Here is a 17,147-nt window from a genome sequence, read left to right on the forward strand (position 1 = left end):
AATTTTGTTAAAGACAATCCCTTACAGGCAGGGATTCTTATTTGTGCAAATCCTACCCTTTGCCCAGGCTGATATTTTTTCAGGGATTACAAAAACCCAGGACAAACATTTTAGTTAATATTCACATCACAGAATATGACATTCCCTCACTCCCCTGCCTGCAGGTTGACTTGTCTGCCCCAGAAGCAGCAGGTACAAGGCATACAAATATGCACAAAGCCATTCCAGAACAACCAGAGTTTTCAGAATCAATCCATTAAAAGATACTTTCCCTTCTCTAGAGGAAGAAGTTCAGGTGGATAGGCTGAACAGAGGCAGAAAACAAAATCAGAGCATTAGCTTCCAGCTAGAAAAATCCCCCAGTCTAACAAATTTCTGAATATTTCCTGAGTTACAGCCAGTGGTACTTATTCTCTAGGCAAGACTGAGAAGTCTCATGGCACAGGAAAGCTGTGTGAAAAGGAGATGTGTCCATTAAAGCAGACAGACTGCTCTGTCTGAAAAGGAATGATTTGAATAAGCAAAGGGAAAGAAAAACTACAAGTTGAAGCATGATCATAATTACATTAGAAAAGTTATAATTTGATTTGGATTAACAGAGAGAAATCCTAAAAGCTCAGAATTAATTGTGAACTACATCTACAATTATTTTCAAGAATACTTGCATGCTTTAAGATATCATTAACTTAAATGAGATTCTATGTTTAAAGGAAGATTTAACCTCACACACTCCCATTAATTCTCACTAAATGTCCACACTGCACTTTGAAATGTAATGGAAAAGGTTAGCTAGCCATGATTCTTTTGAATGGTGCTTTCCTAAGATCCTCAAATTAAAAGTCTTGTCAGAAAGGCAGTCTGTGAAAATACCAAGAAATATTCTGCAGAAATGCATTAATATCTCTGTGTGGGGGGATTTGCATCTCTCTGTCAGACAGGGACAAAGTTTCCTCCTGACAAAGCTGGGCTGGTGCTGGATCCTGTGCAGTGACCCCAGAAATCTCACAGCCCTTCTCTCCTTTCCTCAGGAAGATGACCCTGTGAAAATGCTGCCAGCCATAAGCAATCAGTGTCAGATTATTTGCTTATGGATCTTGGCCTAAGCCAAGCCACCTACATTTTCCTAAAAGAGATTTTGGCTTTCCAACACATTTCTCCACCTGCAGAGAAGGAGCTGCCTCGTGGCCTGCCTGGGTAATCTGTTCAGGAGTAATAGCTTAGTTAATTTGATTTTTTTTTTGTTCTGAAACTGCCAACTGGAAATGAGCAGAGAAATCTTCCACTGCAGCACCTGGGGACATTATTAATACAAGGTTTGCACTGCACTGAGCAAGAGACCCAACCTGCTAATACTGAGCAGTTGGCCATTGATTTGGATTATTAGGAGAACAGCTGGCATGTTTCAGCCAACCAAAGCCCACACATATTTCAAAAAAGTATTAGCTGTGAAACATTATGGCTCTTGGAAAGTCTCCAGAAACAAATTAAATCCCAAACCAAATAATCTGCTACTTTTATCTTCCTAAATCCAGACCAAGCTGCTAACAGAGCACTCACTGCCACTGCAAAGATCCTCACCCACTTTTCCTGTGGGTTTGTTTGTTTTGGTTTGTTTTTTAAACAGGATTGTGTGGTTTTTCTCAATGAAACAGACAAGAAATGTTGAGTTTAGATCCTCATTTCCTCCACCTTGGAATTAAAATGGAGGTTTCACCAAGACATATGTCTTTCCCTCTGTTATTCCTGAGAGGTTTTGATTCAACCCTGAAGATATATTTCAGAGACTAAATAATTCTTTCCCTCTGCTCAGTTTAATGTCCTTGCTTTGCAAACACTAGCTTTATTAAGTGTATATGTATAAAAATCAAACACTATTTTTGACTCCTTCCCCCTGGAAGCTGACACTCATTGTTTGGGAGGGAACTGTCTGACCACCTGGCACTCCACAGCTATTGTCTCCCACTTTATTTTGCTTCCACCATGTGTGAAAGCAGTTAAACACGATGTGACATTGTTGTGCTGAGACACCAATCCACATGTATCTATTCAGATGCACATTTGAGACATTCTGTATTATTTGGCCATAATAAGTATTCCCAGACAACACTCTCCCTCCATGTAGGATGAAACTTCAATTAAAAGGCAATGCATCAGGTATTTAGGTACAAAAGGATCTTCCTCACCTTGCCCCCACAAACAGGCAGTAAAGTTCCCAGCCTCCCACTTTAAAACTTCCAGAACTTTGCAAATATTTTGCACACTGCCCCAGATATATCCTGGGATTTTACTTACATGAATTTGACCATTTAAATTGGAATAGTGTCCTTAAGATGTGTTGCTTCAAACCCTGACCAATATTTCTGCTCACATGGAATAAGAGTTCCAGATGCTTTATATTAACCACATACCCAAGTGTCAGATTGAAGCTCTAGTATTCAAATTCTCTCCATGCATATGAGCCCATTAAGATATATATTTCAGGATATAACAAGCACTCCCCTACCTGGCTAGGAAAGTTGAAATGCTTTTCCATTAAACCTGTTCCCTCAATTCCAAGGAATGGGAACCAACTCATTTTTCAGCATCTTCTGAAGCATATTCTTGACACAGCGAGTGATTTATGTGAATCGAAAGAAAATTTAAGATGTTTGTAAAACTCAAAATGCATTAAAAACTTCTTCATTTTGAAAAGCCACAACACTGTTTCAGCAAGGACACACTGAACAGGTGGAAAATCCAGAGTTATCTCGCTGTTACCAAGACAGTATTTCCTGCAAGAAATTGCTAAGCTTAAAATCTTACCTTGCCTGAACATGTTCTTCTGCAAGCTACAACTACCATGAGCAATCCCAGCTGCCCAAACCCTGCAATACCCAGCTTGGAGAGCTAACAGTGGCACCCAAACCCTGGGTCAGAGCCCTGCAGAGGCTTTGGCAAATCACTGGGGGCTGAATGAAGCTCCACACTGGCTCTGTGCAAGGTGTGGGGAAAGGGGAGAAGAACAAAGTGGGTGTGATGGCTCCAGGATCAGAACAGCAGGGGAAGAGCACAGGAAGAGGCCACCTGTGCAGACAAATGGCATGGAATCACTGGGAAGGGTGGGGGTGATAAATCACAGCTCTCACACTGCATCAGCTCAGGATCAACAGGAAATATTTGGATGTGAGCACGACCAGGGATGTGATCCGTGTGCACACCAGGCTGTAGGAGGAGGAATGATCTTCTCTGATCTTTCCACAGGCTTTATTTGGTTTGAACAAAGTAAAGCTTGTTGGAGGCCACAGCTTTGCCAGACAATTGAAAACCTGCTTTTAAGCATTAATTAGTATACTAAGACATTTCACATAGTATGAGTAAACAATGATTTTGATATGGTTGAGTGGAAAGCTCTTTGTTAAAATCCACAGAACAAAAAGTTCCCAAATGCAGACAGACAAAACCTTCATCTTGAAGCAACCCAGGCTCTGAACATGCAATCTATCACGTAAGAGACACAGGAGGTCAGCTATTAATTAACATTCAAATTAAAGCTTTTCAAGCAAGGGTCAACACTTCCTTTGTTTTGACATTTAAAGCACTGGCAGTGCCTTCCTCAGTTTAGTATGCACAATGCATCACCCCGTGCTTTATGTTAATTGCCTCCATTATTCAAGTGCACTATTTGATTCATTGTCAATTAAAAATACCCCCAAAAGCCAAGCCCGATGTGTGTTAAGTATAAACGTGATTAATGTAACACAATTGCATTGCCACGTTTGTTGGGTCTGATTAGGAGCTTTCCCTGAGCCCAGTGTGACAGAGCCCTGTCACTGCCAGTGACCTGCCAGCCTTGGCAGGGACAGCATTTCTGCAGGGGAGGCATTTCATGGCCACAAGTGCTTCTGACAGGTGTAAAAGCTGTAATTAAATACTGTCAATAAGTACTTCATCAAGAATGTGGAAATCTTGATGATCTTTATTGGATTGCAAAGATGGTTCTGGGTGTAAAGCTAAAAAAAAAATCTATAAGGAAGGAAAAAACAGTGACACAATTGTTTGCTAGAATCATAATTATGTGGACATAATTACTGTTTCCAGAAAGTGACTCCATGGATCTTTTCCCACTACATCAAAGTTCTGCACACAGAGGAAAAAACTGGGCAGACCCAAAGTAAAAGAGCAATGCCTTATTTTGTTTGTAGTCATAGAAAAACAAGTTATAAGGGGATCTGAAGGGAGCTGAGGGGAAAAAAATAATGACCAGACTGGGACAAAGAAATGGTCCAAGGCTGGAGTTTGCTACTAAATGAAATGCAAGAGTTAATAAATAAATAAGAATTTAAAAGCCAGTTCAGTCTAAGCACAATGACAGAAAAACTAATAGTAACTGAATAACAGTGAAACTAATAGGAAGGAGAATATGCACACACTGCTGGACTTATGGCCAGCTTATAAGTAGGCCCTAATAAAAATTGCTACAAATCAGAACAAGAAATAAGATAAAATTCTGTACCCTCAGTATGGTCTTCTCTTCATTCTTCCCATCAGTAAATGTAAAATATAATTAACACTGCCATATGTAGAAGTAATAAATACATAAGAAGCAGCCACAACCAATATTTAATTACAAGGGAGATGCTAGCAATGAAACGTACAGTATGTTCTTGTTTAAATTGAAAAAGAAAAAAAAGAAACAGACTGTGTTATTGCACTTCAGAAAAGAATTAAGGAGCTCCTTGGCTTGTTGAGGACTACAAAAACAATCACTACTATAGGCCTGGTTTACATATTTGCTCTATTAATTTACACAGCCCTGGTAAGCCTCCCCTTGCAATGCAGGTGCTGAATTACACTGCTCTTGGTAATGGGCATAAAAAGATGCAAGAGCATGCAAAGTGTGTTCAAACAGACAATTAAAATTATCAATTCTGTTGACAGCTAGAATGAAGGAACTGTGCTGAAGTTTAATGGTGCTGCATGAAGGACACCCTGTTTGTATGTGATTGAATTAACCAGGATCTGCCTCTGTCCAACTCTGCACATTAGACCAATTTACTCTCTGCTTATTAAAATAATTTAATTCCAGAGATTGTTCCCAGGCAGTCCTGAGTCTCTTCCTGCTCTTCCCTCCTCCTCTCACTAATGATGGCATCTTAATTATTGTGCTCATTTTATTTTTACTCATTTAACACCACAAATGGCTGGGTCACCACAGAGCAGTGCAGTCAGTTTGGCTGAACCAACCCATCCTTGGGGTGATCCTCTCCAAATCAGCAGATCTGGCCAGACACACTACAGCCTCAAAGTTCTGAAGCAGAAAAAGTATTCAACAAACATTGCTTTTATTCAATTTAACACTAATTTATCAATATTGTTTCTTTTAATAGGTCTTCAAACCTGCATGCTTATTAAATCTAATTGTATTCTAAGAATTTCAGCTTTTAGCCATGTATGGATAATGTGTTTGACAACTCCAAAATAAGAATTCCAGAGAAAAACTAAATTCCCCAAAGAAAAAAAGAACTTTGAAATCTCTTTTCTAAGCTGAACAACAATCTCACATCTCTGACTAGCATTAGTACTCGTGATCTAAAGTTCCTGTGAAAAAGCAGCTCAGACTAAGCAACATTTCAAAATGCTGAGACTAAGAATGTTATCCTAGGTTTATTTTAGTACCTCCAAAGGCTGAATGACTTAAGTTTAAAGGAGTTATTTCAATAGACTTTGGCAACTAATTCTGACATTTCGTTTTGAGAAGTTAGTGCTATTTTAAAGTGAATGTGCAGAGATTACATCTTCATCTGAGGTGAAAATACATCAATATGGAGCAGTGATATCTGGAGGGAACTGAGATGGGAAATGTGTGCATTTGGTGAGTAATGTTGGTTTGCATTTCTTGGTTCCACAAGCTTTGGGATGTATCCCATTGTGGGATCCAGATACTGCACACAGGAGCCAAGCACTGCTGCCCAGTGCTGGACACCCAGAAGAATTCCTGGCTCAGCACCAGCAGCCAAGCACAACAAATTTATCATCAGTAATAAATATCACATGTAAAAATGCAGGTGTGCTTGCAGTTATGGAAATGGCAGCACTTAAATCCTTTTTTAAGTCTTTAAAGATATCAACCACTGGATAAGGCACCACTTTTGTTTGACACTGCTGAAGCCCCAAAGCCCCAGAATGGAATGAACAATTTGTAACCCTGAAGTATTGGAATGAATTAACACCAGAACTGAAAAAACTCTTAAATCTCCTTCAGTTTAATGCTTTGGGTATACACTGCCAGATTGGGCCTTATAATGTGACACCTGCTCAATGGAAATATACTGAATATTCCAATTGTGGGACACTTTGCTTCACTGATGATCCCAAACTTCTTCCAGCCTCTGAATTTCATGTAAAGACTTGGACTTGTATCATCTGTGAATGCTATCAAAATACAAACTTCTAAATCTGAGTTGCTGAGATAATTTAATAGAGATGTTGGAGGGCAAGTCCTGATTTCCAAGCTCATAGGTAAGATGATGAAAAAAATTCAGAGTAAATTTAATTTTTAAGAAGTGGCTGATTCTAGGTTTTCATGATATTCACACGGCCCTACATTTTTATATATTGTATTTTGCCATTTCTAATACATGAAACAGAGTCAAGTCCTTAGAGATATAGGATTAATGTAGGGGAACTCAGACTGAATCATGGCAATATCCAAAATCTCAGGTACAAAACAAAAAACACTTTCTGATAAATGGCAGGAATGAAATGAATACATAAACAATTCTGATTTTTGCACAATAGTAATATATGAAAACAACATACGGTTCAGAACCAGCTGGTCCTCTGTGAATTCAAATGGCTTTTCTATATAAAAAACCTTCTGCTGGAATCCAGGGATGCATTCTAAATCTTCTGCACATGCAAGCAGCAGAACCTGAGGGGAAAAAAAAACCCAGAAATATACTTTTAACATCCACTCCATCATCCATCATGTTGGCTTCTGGGAACCATAGCTGGTTTAGGCTCAGTGCTCATAAAACAAAACATTGGGGTCCATACTCATAAAACAGAATATCCATCACATCACACTTCCCCTTCAAATCTTGCTAAACAATTTTTTATGTAAGGTTTTCTCTTTTATATATATGGGCTGGCATTGAAATTACAAAATAGCAGCTTTCAAGGTGAATTTCAGTTCAGAATATCAATAAAGAACTGGTCCGTTAAAAACATAAGATGTAATGATGCTCATAAAAATCACATTTATTTAGGCCTAGCTGAATACAGCTGGACCTAAATATATGCTGAAATTAAACACGTGCAACTTGATTTGAGTAAGTGATAAATTAAGAGCTGCAAATCTGTTTCAAAGTTGATCACCGAGTTGCAGAAGAAATTCTACATTCAAGGGTAAAGTCTCACATACAGAAGTTACATTTATAAAAAAAATTCTTTGCTAGCAAGTATGAACTTTCTTTTCTTTCCCTTTAAGCCACAGTTTTTCCATTTTCCCTATAATCAAAAGCTTGTTTACACCAAGGGAGGACTGAAAAAGAAACGTGTGCATCACATTGGAGGTGGATCTGAAGGTTCCAGCTGAATTCAGTTTGTGTCACTGTTAGTACATGGTCACCCAAGTTCCATGTCACTACAGGAACATCAAAGGAGGAAGCTTAAAAGCAAAATAAAATTGCTTGGGAATAGGTACAATTCTGATCTCAGACTCTGAAGCATTTTATCCCTGAATAGAGAAAACAACCTGAAGGGCTATTTTTCTTGGCAGCTGTTAAATGAGACCATGGAGGTAACAATAGTCAAGAAAGAAGCAGCAAGCAGAAAGAAATTACTAAAAAGTGTAAAAGGTTAAAGAGAGAGGCAAAGGAGGCAAGGTTAAGAGCAGGAAATGCCAAATCATATTTTCTAACCCAAGTGCATTTTCAGAAGTACTTTCTGCTTAGAACACCTGAAGGTGTTTTACTAAACCTGACTTCCAGGTGGTGCCCTGACCACTCAGATCTCCAAATTGTTGTGGGAAATCTGGTGCTTGTCAGGCAGCCCAAGCACAATCAGCCAGAGAGGGACTGTGACAACCAAGGAAACAAACAGAGAGGCTCTGAATGACATTTCTCCTAAATTCAAACAGTTCTGCACAATGGGTCTATTTACTCAAGACATCCTCAATATGCAATTACCATTTTGGAAATGAAGTTCTTCGGGTGCAAAGTGAAGACAATTTCTCCCCAATACCAAGCCAGTGAGCGCTGAAGGCTCTTTCCTCCTTCCCCAGCTCAGGTGGCAGCAGCACTCTCACTCCTCCCAAAGTACCAGCAGCATCTCTCAGCCCCACCTCCACTCCCTGATCACCCAAGTCTGCTGATCCTGGTCCTTAAGTCATGTCCTGCAAGGTTTTAACATCTGCATGTTTCCCTACTCCCCACCACTCACAGTCCATTTGTTAAATCACAGTGATACAAGACCTGCTCTCTCCCTCCTTGCATTTCCCACTCATTTAAAGTCTTGAGTGATCCCATTTACAACATCCAAAGGCAGCAATGCCCACCTGGCCTGCATTAGTTGTTCTTATGGGAACCAACTGCTGGATCATTTGTTTCATGTCACTGACAGATGCTATAAAAGCTTGGCCAGAAGTGCCAGCAGAACTGCCAGAACATTTCATGGCAATTAATCTGGTGGAAGGCAAACACAACAGATGGACACCTTTGCCTTCCATCCTCACCTGCTCCATGTTGGTCCATTGGAAGGATTAACCAAGAAAAGTACAACACACCTGACTACTATTAATTTTGGTATCATCACACTACTCCTGCATTTCTTAAAGAGGTTTAAAACCACAGCTCCCAATCCCTCATTCTCTTAATAACACTGATATACTGATTTTATTGGAGATTTTTGGGTTGAGAATTGGACGTGTCCCCTTCAGTCTTCCAGCAGGAGACATCTGCAAATGTGAACTGAGGAATTCAGAGCCTGCCCTGAACATTGTGCATAAAGCTTGATTACTGATTGTTAAAAAAACCTGCCTTATATGCATTTCAATGGGCATATGCACAGGAAGAGGGGCACACATGCATCTTCTGCACACAATTTCAGTGTGCACAGGTGCAGGTTTAAAGTACCTGCCTTTCTGACTCAGTGTTCCTGGATAAATATGCATAAAAATGCCATCACAGCAGCAGAAAACCTCTTCCCATCTCAAGATGCAAACAAAGTTATATAATGAGTCCCCACTAGAAAAAACAGTCCAAGCCATATATCCTGAAATTTATTTACAAACAGCTCTTCCCCTAAAGGATTAGCACAGCAAGAAAGAGGGAAATCATGTTCTGATCTCCCAGCTACTCAAGCCTTAAAGCTGGAACTCTTGTCTTACAGAGCCATAAATAAAAAGTCTCTTTGGACATCATCTGTGGCAGTACTTAGAGAAGGGAATATGTCTACTTTATCAGATTTGTGACAGTCTAAGTTGACTTTGAAATCTGGGCAATCTAAATGGATCATGAGTTAACTTCTGTAAGCCTGGTACAGAAGCCTCACATAATAGAGATGCAGCAAATAGAAAATGACCTTTACTCCCTTTGAAATAATTACAAGACTCAAGCTTGGCCTTGCTGTGAAATGGAACATTTTATTCCACTTGTGCAATTCCAGGCACTTTCTTCTTCTCAATATGTCAGAAAAAATGTTAAATCTGCCATCACATGGACAGTTTTTAATTAATTGTCTTTTAAAGGGAAAATTATTATTTTAATTTATTTTTCTCATGAAGAAACTTCTGTTGAACTAAATTTCTATCTCATTAAAATAATTTCTGTTAAGGTTCTTCACTTTGTGGACAGTAAACTTTAAAAATAACTTGAAAAAAATAAGCCAGGCAGATATATGTTTAAGGGAAAGAGACTTGTTCAAAGCAGAATATATTCTGAATTTAAACACCAAGTAGATTTCATATTTTTGGATATAATGAAAGGTTTATAGGCTGATAGGTGACTAAATAAAGAAATCAGCTAACTACACTGTAAATAATATTTAAATGTCATATGTAGAACTCTGCATATATTAATATTGTTCACACAACTAGTCAAGTGCTGGTCAATTAGTACAAAAGGATCCTTCACCTGCTAGTAAGAAAAAAGCCAACTTATTGAACAAAAATAACAGTTATGCAGCAAATAATTTGCTTATGAAAATCTGTAAGAAGTCTGAAAAACAAAGCAGAGTCCTGACTACTCAACCCTACAGATCCTGTGTTCACCAACAAGCAAAATCCAAGTTTTCTGTAGCCTCCTGCTTTTCAGAAATGTACAGAGCAAAGACTCTGTTTTAATACTCTGACAATTTTTCTTTCAGAATTTATTGCCAGGTGGTGTAAGGAAATGTCATAGTTCAGAGAACTCCTGAGCTAGTTTGGTCACTGTGCTAGAACTGCACTCCTGGTGAGATATCAAGCCTAAGAAACACCTTTTGATTTTAGTTAATAAACCAGCACACACATGCTGGTGACCTTTACTGACCTCAACATCAGCACTGAGACTGCTCACATAGAATATGGTTGGAAAGCAAAAAAAGGAGAGCAATTTAATACTGCACTGCAGAGGAAAGGAATAAACTCCCTGATGCTAAAATAGCTTTGATTATTATGACACCTCCAAAAAACCTTCTACCTCCTCTTCTGGTGACTGAACATCATCTCAGGAAGGTCTTTCTAAAGAATTTCAGAATTCTTAAGTTCTTTTCAACTTGCACAGTTTCAGTTTGGCCACATGCTCTCTCTGCAAATGAATTTTCTCACCTTTTGCTGTGCACACCCTCCTATCTTCATCAGCCCTACCTTTAGGAGATCACCTAGCACAGAAATATTAATTGCATTTCACACACATTCTTATGGTGTGAAATTCATCCTTGTGTAAGGCTTTATTTAATTAGAAATGTAAATGGTGCAGACACCTGTGGAAGCCATCTGCCCAAACAGGAATTCTGCACAGAGTAAATGTAAACAAATCTCATTTCAGAGGAAAATACTCTGTAGGACCACATTCTACCTCTGACTTCAGCAGAGTAATCTGAAATGAAAACAAAAGAACATAGAACACAAAAATGAGGAGCTAAAATTGAAATCATGCTCATTTTTACTAAGAGCAATAATTTCAAGAGTTCAAAAATTATGAGTCACTTTCTGAAAAGTGAGTTTTTAGTTCTTGTTGTTTTGTTTGGAATTTCTGGTAGGGTTGGGGGTTTTTTTGTCTTTTAAAGCATGGTTTTGGGGTTCTTTTTTATTTGACTCATTTACTTGGAAATGGGTATGGAAAATTTATGCTTCTGAGCTTTTCTGTGGAAACATGAGAAACAGAAATTTGCTTTTTGCATATGAAAACTTTGGATTTTCATAAGAAATACAGTGATCCTTAGAGCTGAGAACGGAGAGAAAAAAAGTAATCAGAATAATGAGAACTGCCAACACTGAATTAAATTGCTCATGACAAAATATTTTTATCATGCAGATTGAGTCCTTTGAATCTTAAAACCTTTTTCGTGTTCAGGTGCTGCAACACCAAACCCACAGAAATGGAGAGGGAGGAGGCCACCAGAGGAGGAAACAAGTGATAAACAGCACAGTCAGAGAGAGATGATGAAATCTGAAATCTGCTCTCTAGGTTTAAATGAGGGAGTTATTCAAATGAAATTAACAGAGGGATCCTTAAAATAAAGAGAGTGCTGCTCTAAGTAAGGCTCTGATTCTGCTTTACACAGACTCCAATTAGAGTGTCAGCAGGTCCTAAGGCAATTATTTCATCAATTCACACACACAGGCTGGACATGAAATTCTCTGTGTCTTCTGTGGTTTTTAATATCAACTAGAACCAAAAAAAAAAAAAAACAAAAACAAAAAAAACCTCAAAAGCTTGAATAAATTATCCTCTGATTGGCATAATTAACAAAGGCATTTTAACTTTACACAAAGGTGTGTTGAATTATTTATCACTGAATGTGACTAAATTTATTAAATGCACAGTCCTTTTAAATTAATGTGATTTCTAGAATGCTATTATTTGTGGCATTTTTTTGTGCAACATTTCCATTTGGGGAGGGACGTTTTCACTGTTTCAGGCTTTAACTGCTCTGCTTTCTATCAGAAAAGAAGTTAAAAAAAAAGACTGTTCCTAATCTCTACAGCTCTATATCTGATAGAAAATTCCAGTCATTTTTGTAAGAAATGCTATTAAGATTTGGCACTAAGATTCTTCAAGGATGATAAATATCCTTTTAAAGGGCCTACCTATCCATTTACTGCACAGCTCTGTCCTAAAAGGGAAAGTCACACTCGGAGTACTGAAGAGTGGGCTATGAAAATGCAAATTAGAATGACTTTATTGGCTTAAATGAATTCAGTTCTCCTGTCACTGGAGCTGTGTGACTGTGGTAGGCATCCATTAACTGGAAACAAAATGTGACAAACTCTTTTGTGAGACTATCTACCACAGGAACTTCCCTTTTACGAGCACTTTCCCCTCGTACCTATGTTTATTATAAGAATTTTATCACATATTCAGTAGAAGGTGTGCATCTTTCTTGGCACTGGGAATCTCATTAAGTTGTTCAAGGAGTGATTTGCCAGGGGTAGTGTCAGAACAGGTAGTTTCAAACTGAAATTGAGGAGCTCTGGGAGAAGCACCATCATTTTCTTTGGGAATGATTTATTCATTTATTATTGCTCCCAGGGTCTGCTCAGAGATCAAAGTGACCAGGGAGCCCAAACTGTTCAGGCTGAGGAAGGATAACACAGGCAGTGCCTGCAGAGTGCAGGAGCTCTTTGAGCTCATCTCAAGGCAGAGCTGGGACAATCCTCTCTCCCCACTCACTTTTCCTGCTCTCCCATTCCCCACAAAGTGCATTCCAGTGCCCACTGGATGATGTAGCTGGAAAAACAGGGCCTGGTGTGAGACCCCCACACCTGCACCCCAGCCTGGGGCAGCTGCCATGAAACTGCACCCTAAAATAAGCTTTTTAATTAACTCTTATTAACATATTTTCCATGCTTCAGAACTTGAGCTGGCTTAGATTTCCCTTGACTTGGGAACCCAGAAAAAACTTGGGAACTCCAGGGAAGCCCTGGAGACTTTCCAAACCCATCTGGACACGTTCTGGTGTCACCTGAACCAGGTAACCCATCTTGACAGGAAGGTGGATCTGGATGATCTCCAGAAATCCCTTCCAACCCCAACAAGCCTGTGATTCTGTGAAACCCTCACACAGGAACCAGCTCTGGTGTCACCAGCAGGCACAGTGATCTGCAGGCCAGATCACTTGATCCAGATCATAAATAGCTCCTACATTTCACAATTCCTGACCCTTATTCTGATGGTCATTTCACATCTTCCAGAATAAATTTGTTCACGGTCATTTTTTAGTCATTTATTCCAGTACAAGTCTTGTCTCATAACTAAATTAACTTTTGCCCCCTCTAAATCTTTGGTTTGTTGAGCTAGACAAACCAAACTCTTTCCATCTCCTATTTGGATACAACCCTGTGATCTCAGTAATATTTCTTTGTGCCTGCTTAAACTCCACAGGTGCAAAATGCATAAAGAATTCCAGATAAATGTTCTCCAGGGTCTGGATATTTCCTTAAGCCCAAAATATGTTACCTAATACTTTCTAAAATTCCTTTTGGGGTCTTGTCATGCTGGTGGCTCACAATCATTTTAAAATTAACCAGCACACAAAGAGCTGAGAAATGTGACATGGGTGAAGGCAGGACCACCATTTACCTACAACAGTGTTAAACAGCTTCTGCAAACAGAGCCAGGGTTAATCTTTATGAAATATAGACACAGATGCAAACCCTCCTGCACTGTTAAATCCATCCCTTTCTGGCCAGGGGGGAACCAGCTCTGCCCAAGGCCAGCAGAGATCTTCCAGCCCAGAGCCCAAGCTCAGCCTTCCCTCTCCATGCAGGTTCCCAGCTGAGGTTCAGGATCTGCCCATGGAGCCAGCAGAGCTCCCAGCTAGAATGATTTGCACCCTCATGGCTCAGAGTGCAGCATCACCTTCCACTTCCAGCCATGCAGATGGATCTGAACACCTTTCATTACAAAAATCCAGGGAATGGCTCTCATCCTGCTTCATTAAGGATTTTAATGATTAATAGCAGAGACCAAAACCTGTTACTTGTGTGCAAAGTAAGTAATATTTTAAATTACTCAAGTATTTAACAAGTAAATAACTACCCATTGTGATTAATAGCACCATTTAACACTCTAGGCTCGAGCAAAAGGACGGGTTGAGCTCCAAGGTTATTTTTTGTTTATTTTTAGGCATTATGAAAGAAGTAATCATGTTTTGCTGAAACCCATACACCACTGGAATGAGATTACAGCTGGTTAGCCTATTTAGAGAAGCTGCATAATAAATTCATTTTACAGGGCACAGAATAATGCAAATGAGCCATTCAATAGCACTCCTGTACCACTGAAAGAGGCATAAAGAAGAAACATTGAAAGTCGGAATTCTGGCTGCAAGGTGTGGAATTGCTGAAACCTAAAGTGCCTTACAACAATAACCTTTCTGAAGATCTGCTCATACCAAACACTTTAGTTATTTATTGCCTAATGAAATAAACAGGTTGATCCTCTTTTCCAGCAGGAATGACTTCGTGAAGTATTTAGATGAATGAAAATATGGATCTCTGGTTTACTAAAAAAGGAAATAAATTAAAAATGGTTTAAACTTATTTTAAACCCTTCACATGGTATTGCAGGGGGAAAAGTCATTATTCCACATAGGAAAACACTGATGTGGCTAAAACTGTTGGGAGAAAAAATTAAAATCATATTTCTTCCAGCAGAGAGTGGGTTTTGGATAGAATGGCTGGAAATTCTAAGGAACATGATACATGTTTAATTTCCCAGCAGCATGATAGTCATCAAAAAGAAAAAACAACCTTCCACCTATTATTTTCCTCATATTCCACAAAGTTAGAGTCTGAAGCAATTATTACTGCAGCACAAACTGAACTCGGTGTAACACTGAGCATCTTTCTTTTGCACTGCTAAGCTAAAACTGAAAATGAGCTTGCTGAAAACAATCTTTGAAACTATAACATGGATTTAAGGATTAAACACAAACACACTTCTATCACCTTCAAACGTTGCAAAAACAGAAACCAACCCCCAGAACTCCTAAAAGTATAAGGACAAGTGAAAATATCTGGTTTTCGACTTTAAAAAAAGATTTGTTGAACATTTCCTGACCTTCTCCTAAACACTCACTAATGCAAGATTTTTTAAAAATTAATACTTTCAAGTAAAAACCCTTGATTCCAGCAAGGTTATTGGAGAAGAAACAAGTCTAACATCCAAAGACTCAAAATAAAAACTGAGAAATTTCTACAAGGAGCCTAACACAAAGCTCTACACCAAGTTTTGACAAGATTTTGTTTGACACCAACAGGAAGAGGATAATCTATTATGCAAAACAAGTCATAAAACACTTTCTCATGTATATCATATGGTCACTTTTTTCTTTACAGCAAATAATACAGAACAATAATAGTATGATAATATTAAAACAAATAGTTGTGAAGATTGGCTTCCTCTGGGTTTCTATTTAAAAACCAAGCTCAAGGGCAGGGCTGTAAATCACCTTAATCTTTTAATGGGTCAACACATTCTTTATCTTCTCATCTCTTGCCCATTATCACAAAAATTCTATGAGCTGAGCTTAGAAATCTTCTTCAGTGCTGTTTTTTAACAGATTTTACTTTCTTTTCCTAAAGGGCAGTAACTGTCTCTTAGTAGTAGTAGTACAGTATTAACCATATCTGGATTTAATTCATTTTGACCAAAGTTTTTGCATCACTGTTCATTTTATAAGTCCAGGCTTTATGTATTTACCTACAGCAATAAGTAATTCTCAAGCTCATGGAGTAATCTAGGAATAAATATTAAAGGATTTAAGAAAAAAACCAAAAACAAACAGGTATTTTTGCCTATGTCAGCTGCTCATTGTGGAGTTCTTTTAATGAATTGCAAAAACACAGTCAAAAATTAAAAAGAACTTGTACTAACTCTTCTGAGTGAAAGCAACCCCCAGGGGAAAGACAGCAAGTAGTTCAATATTTCTGAGCTCATCACAATCAAGCAAAATGTCTAAAACTTACAGGCTCCCCTGTGTTAACAGTGACATTAGAGCAAGAATGACCTTTCCAGAGAAATAAAACCCATTAATGCTAGGAACAGATAACTATTAAAGATCAACACTTAGTAGCCAAAGTAGGGGGGGAAAATATCAGGCTGGTAAGTTAATTAGAACATAAATAATGTGAAACCACGACCCTGGTCCATAACCCTCTCTCTTATAATTGCTTGCAATTTAAAAGCTGAATGAAATCTTTTATGCAAAAGATACAACTATTGACCTCACATGCATTAGGCAGTCAAAGAAAACCCTGACATGTTGAGAATGAGATCTCAGGGGTATTGGAGAATGACTCAGTAACACCCTGTTAAACACTTGTTTCTTTACAGAACTTTTTTGCAACTATCAAGGAATGGTGTTGGATGTTAACTGCTAAAAATGTCAAGGTTTTTTTCTTCTTGTTGTAGAAGCATTAATCATAGAAAATGATCTCTGCCCATGAGAACAACGTTTTCCTTAGGTGGAGGAGCAGCTGCCAGTCCTGAGGCACAAGAACAGACTTTGTATCCCACAAACTCCACCATGGAACCTCTACAATAAATGATAATTTTATTTGGAATCCATCATTTAAGTCCAGTTCCAGGGTCAGGAAGCCACTGTGGCCTCCCCACAAAACCTCATGGATGGCACTCCCAGTACATTTAATTGTTCTATAATTATCTGTATTTACCAAACAAATCAGCTGTTCCAGCTGACATTCAACAGGCAGCAGGCACAAATAATAAACATAAAATACATGAGAAGTTATAAAAAACTGTAAATCTCTGCCCTGGATCCTGCTTTAATAAAAATAGTACTGAGAATTCCTACAGCAGGACATCTGACATTTGATCATGGAATGTCCCATCATTACTACATGAAACAGAGGTTAATGTAACATTTTGCAAGTTTATAAAATCAGATTGTTTGGCTCATTTTGTCAAAGTAAAACTAGTGGGTTGTATATATAAAAATAA

The 17,147-nt window shown here is 38.5% G+C and overlaps 1 protein-coding gene across 2 annotated transcripts in view; it reads right to left on the bottom strand.

Moving 5' to 3' along the window:
* CDH13 (cadherin 13) overlaps positions 1-17,147 on the bottom strand; it is a 425,128-nt gene that overhangs the window by 334,284 nt on the left and 73,697 nt on the right. For both annotated transcript variants that reach the window (XM_056500421.1, XM_056500420.1), the window contains exon 2: positions 6,799-6,910. In XM_056500421.1, the coding sequence (XP_056356396.1) occupies positions 6,799-6,910 (112 nt within the window). The remainder of the gene's footprint in view (positions 1-6,798; positions 6,911-17,147) is intronic.

Source organism: Oenanthe melanoleuca, chromosome 11 (genome assembly GCF_029582105.1).
Source record: "Oenanthe melanoleuca isolate GR-GAL-2019-014 chromosome 11, OMel1.0, whole genome shotgun sequence".
NCBI classification, from domain to species: domain Eukaryota; kingdom Metazoa; phylum Chordata; class Aves; order Passeriformes; family Muscicapidae; genus Oenanthe; species Oenanthe melanoleuca.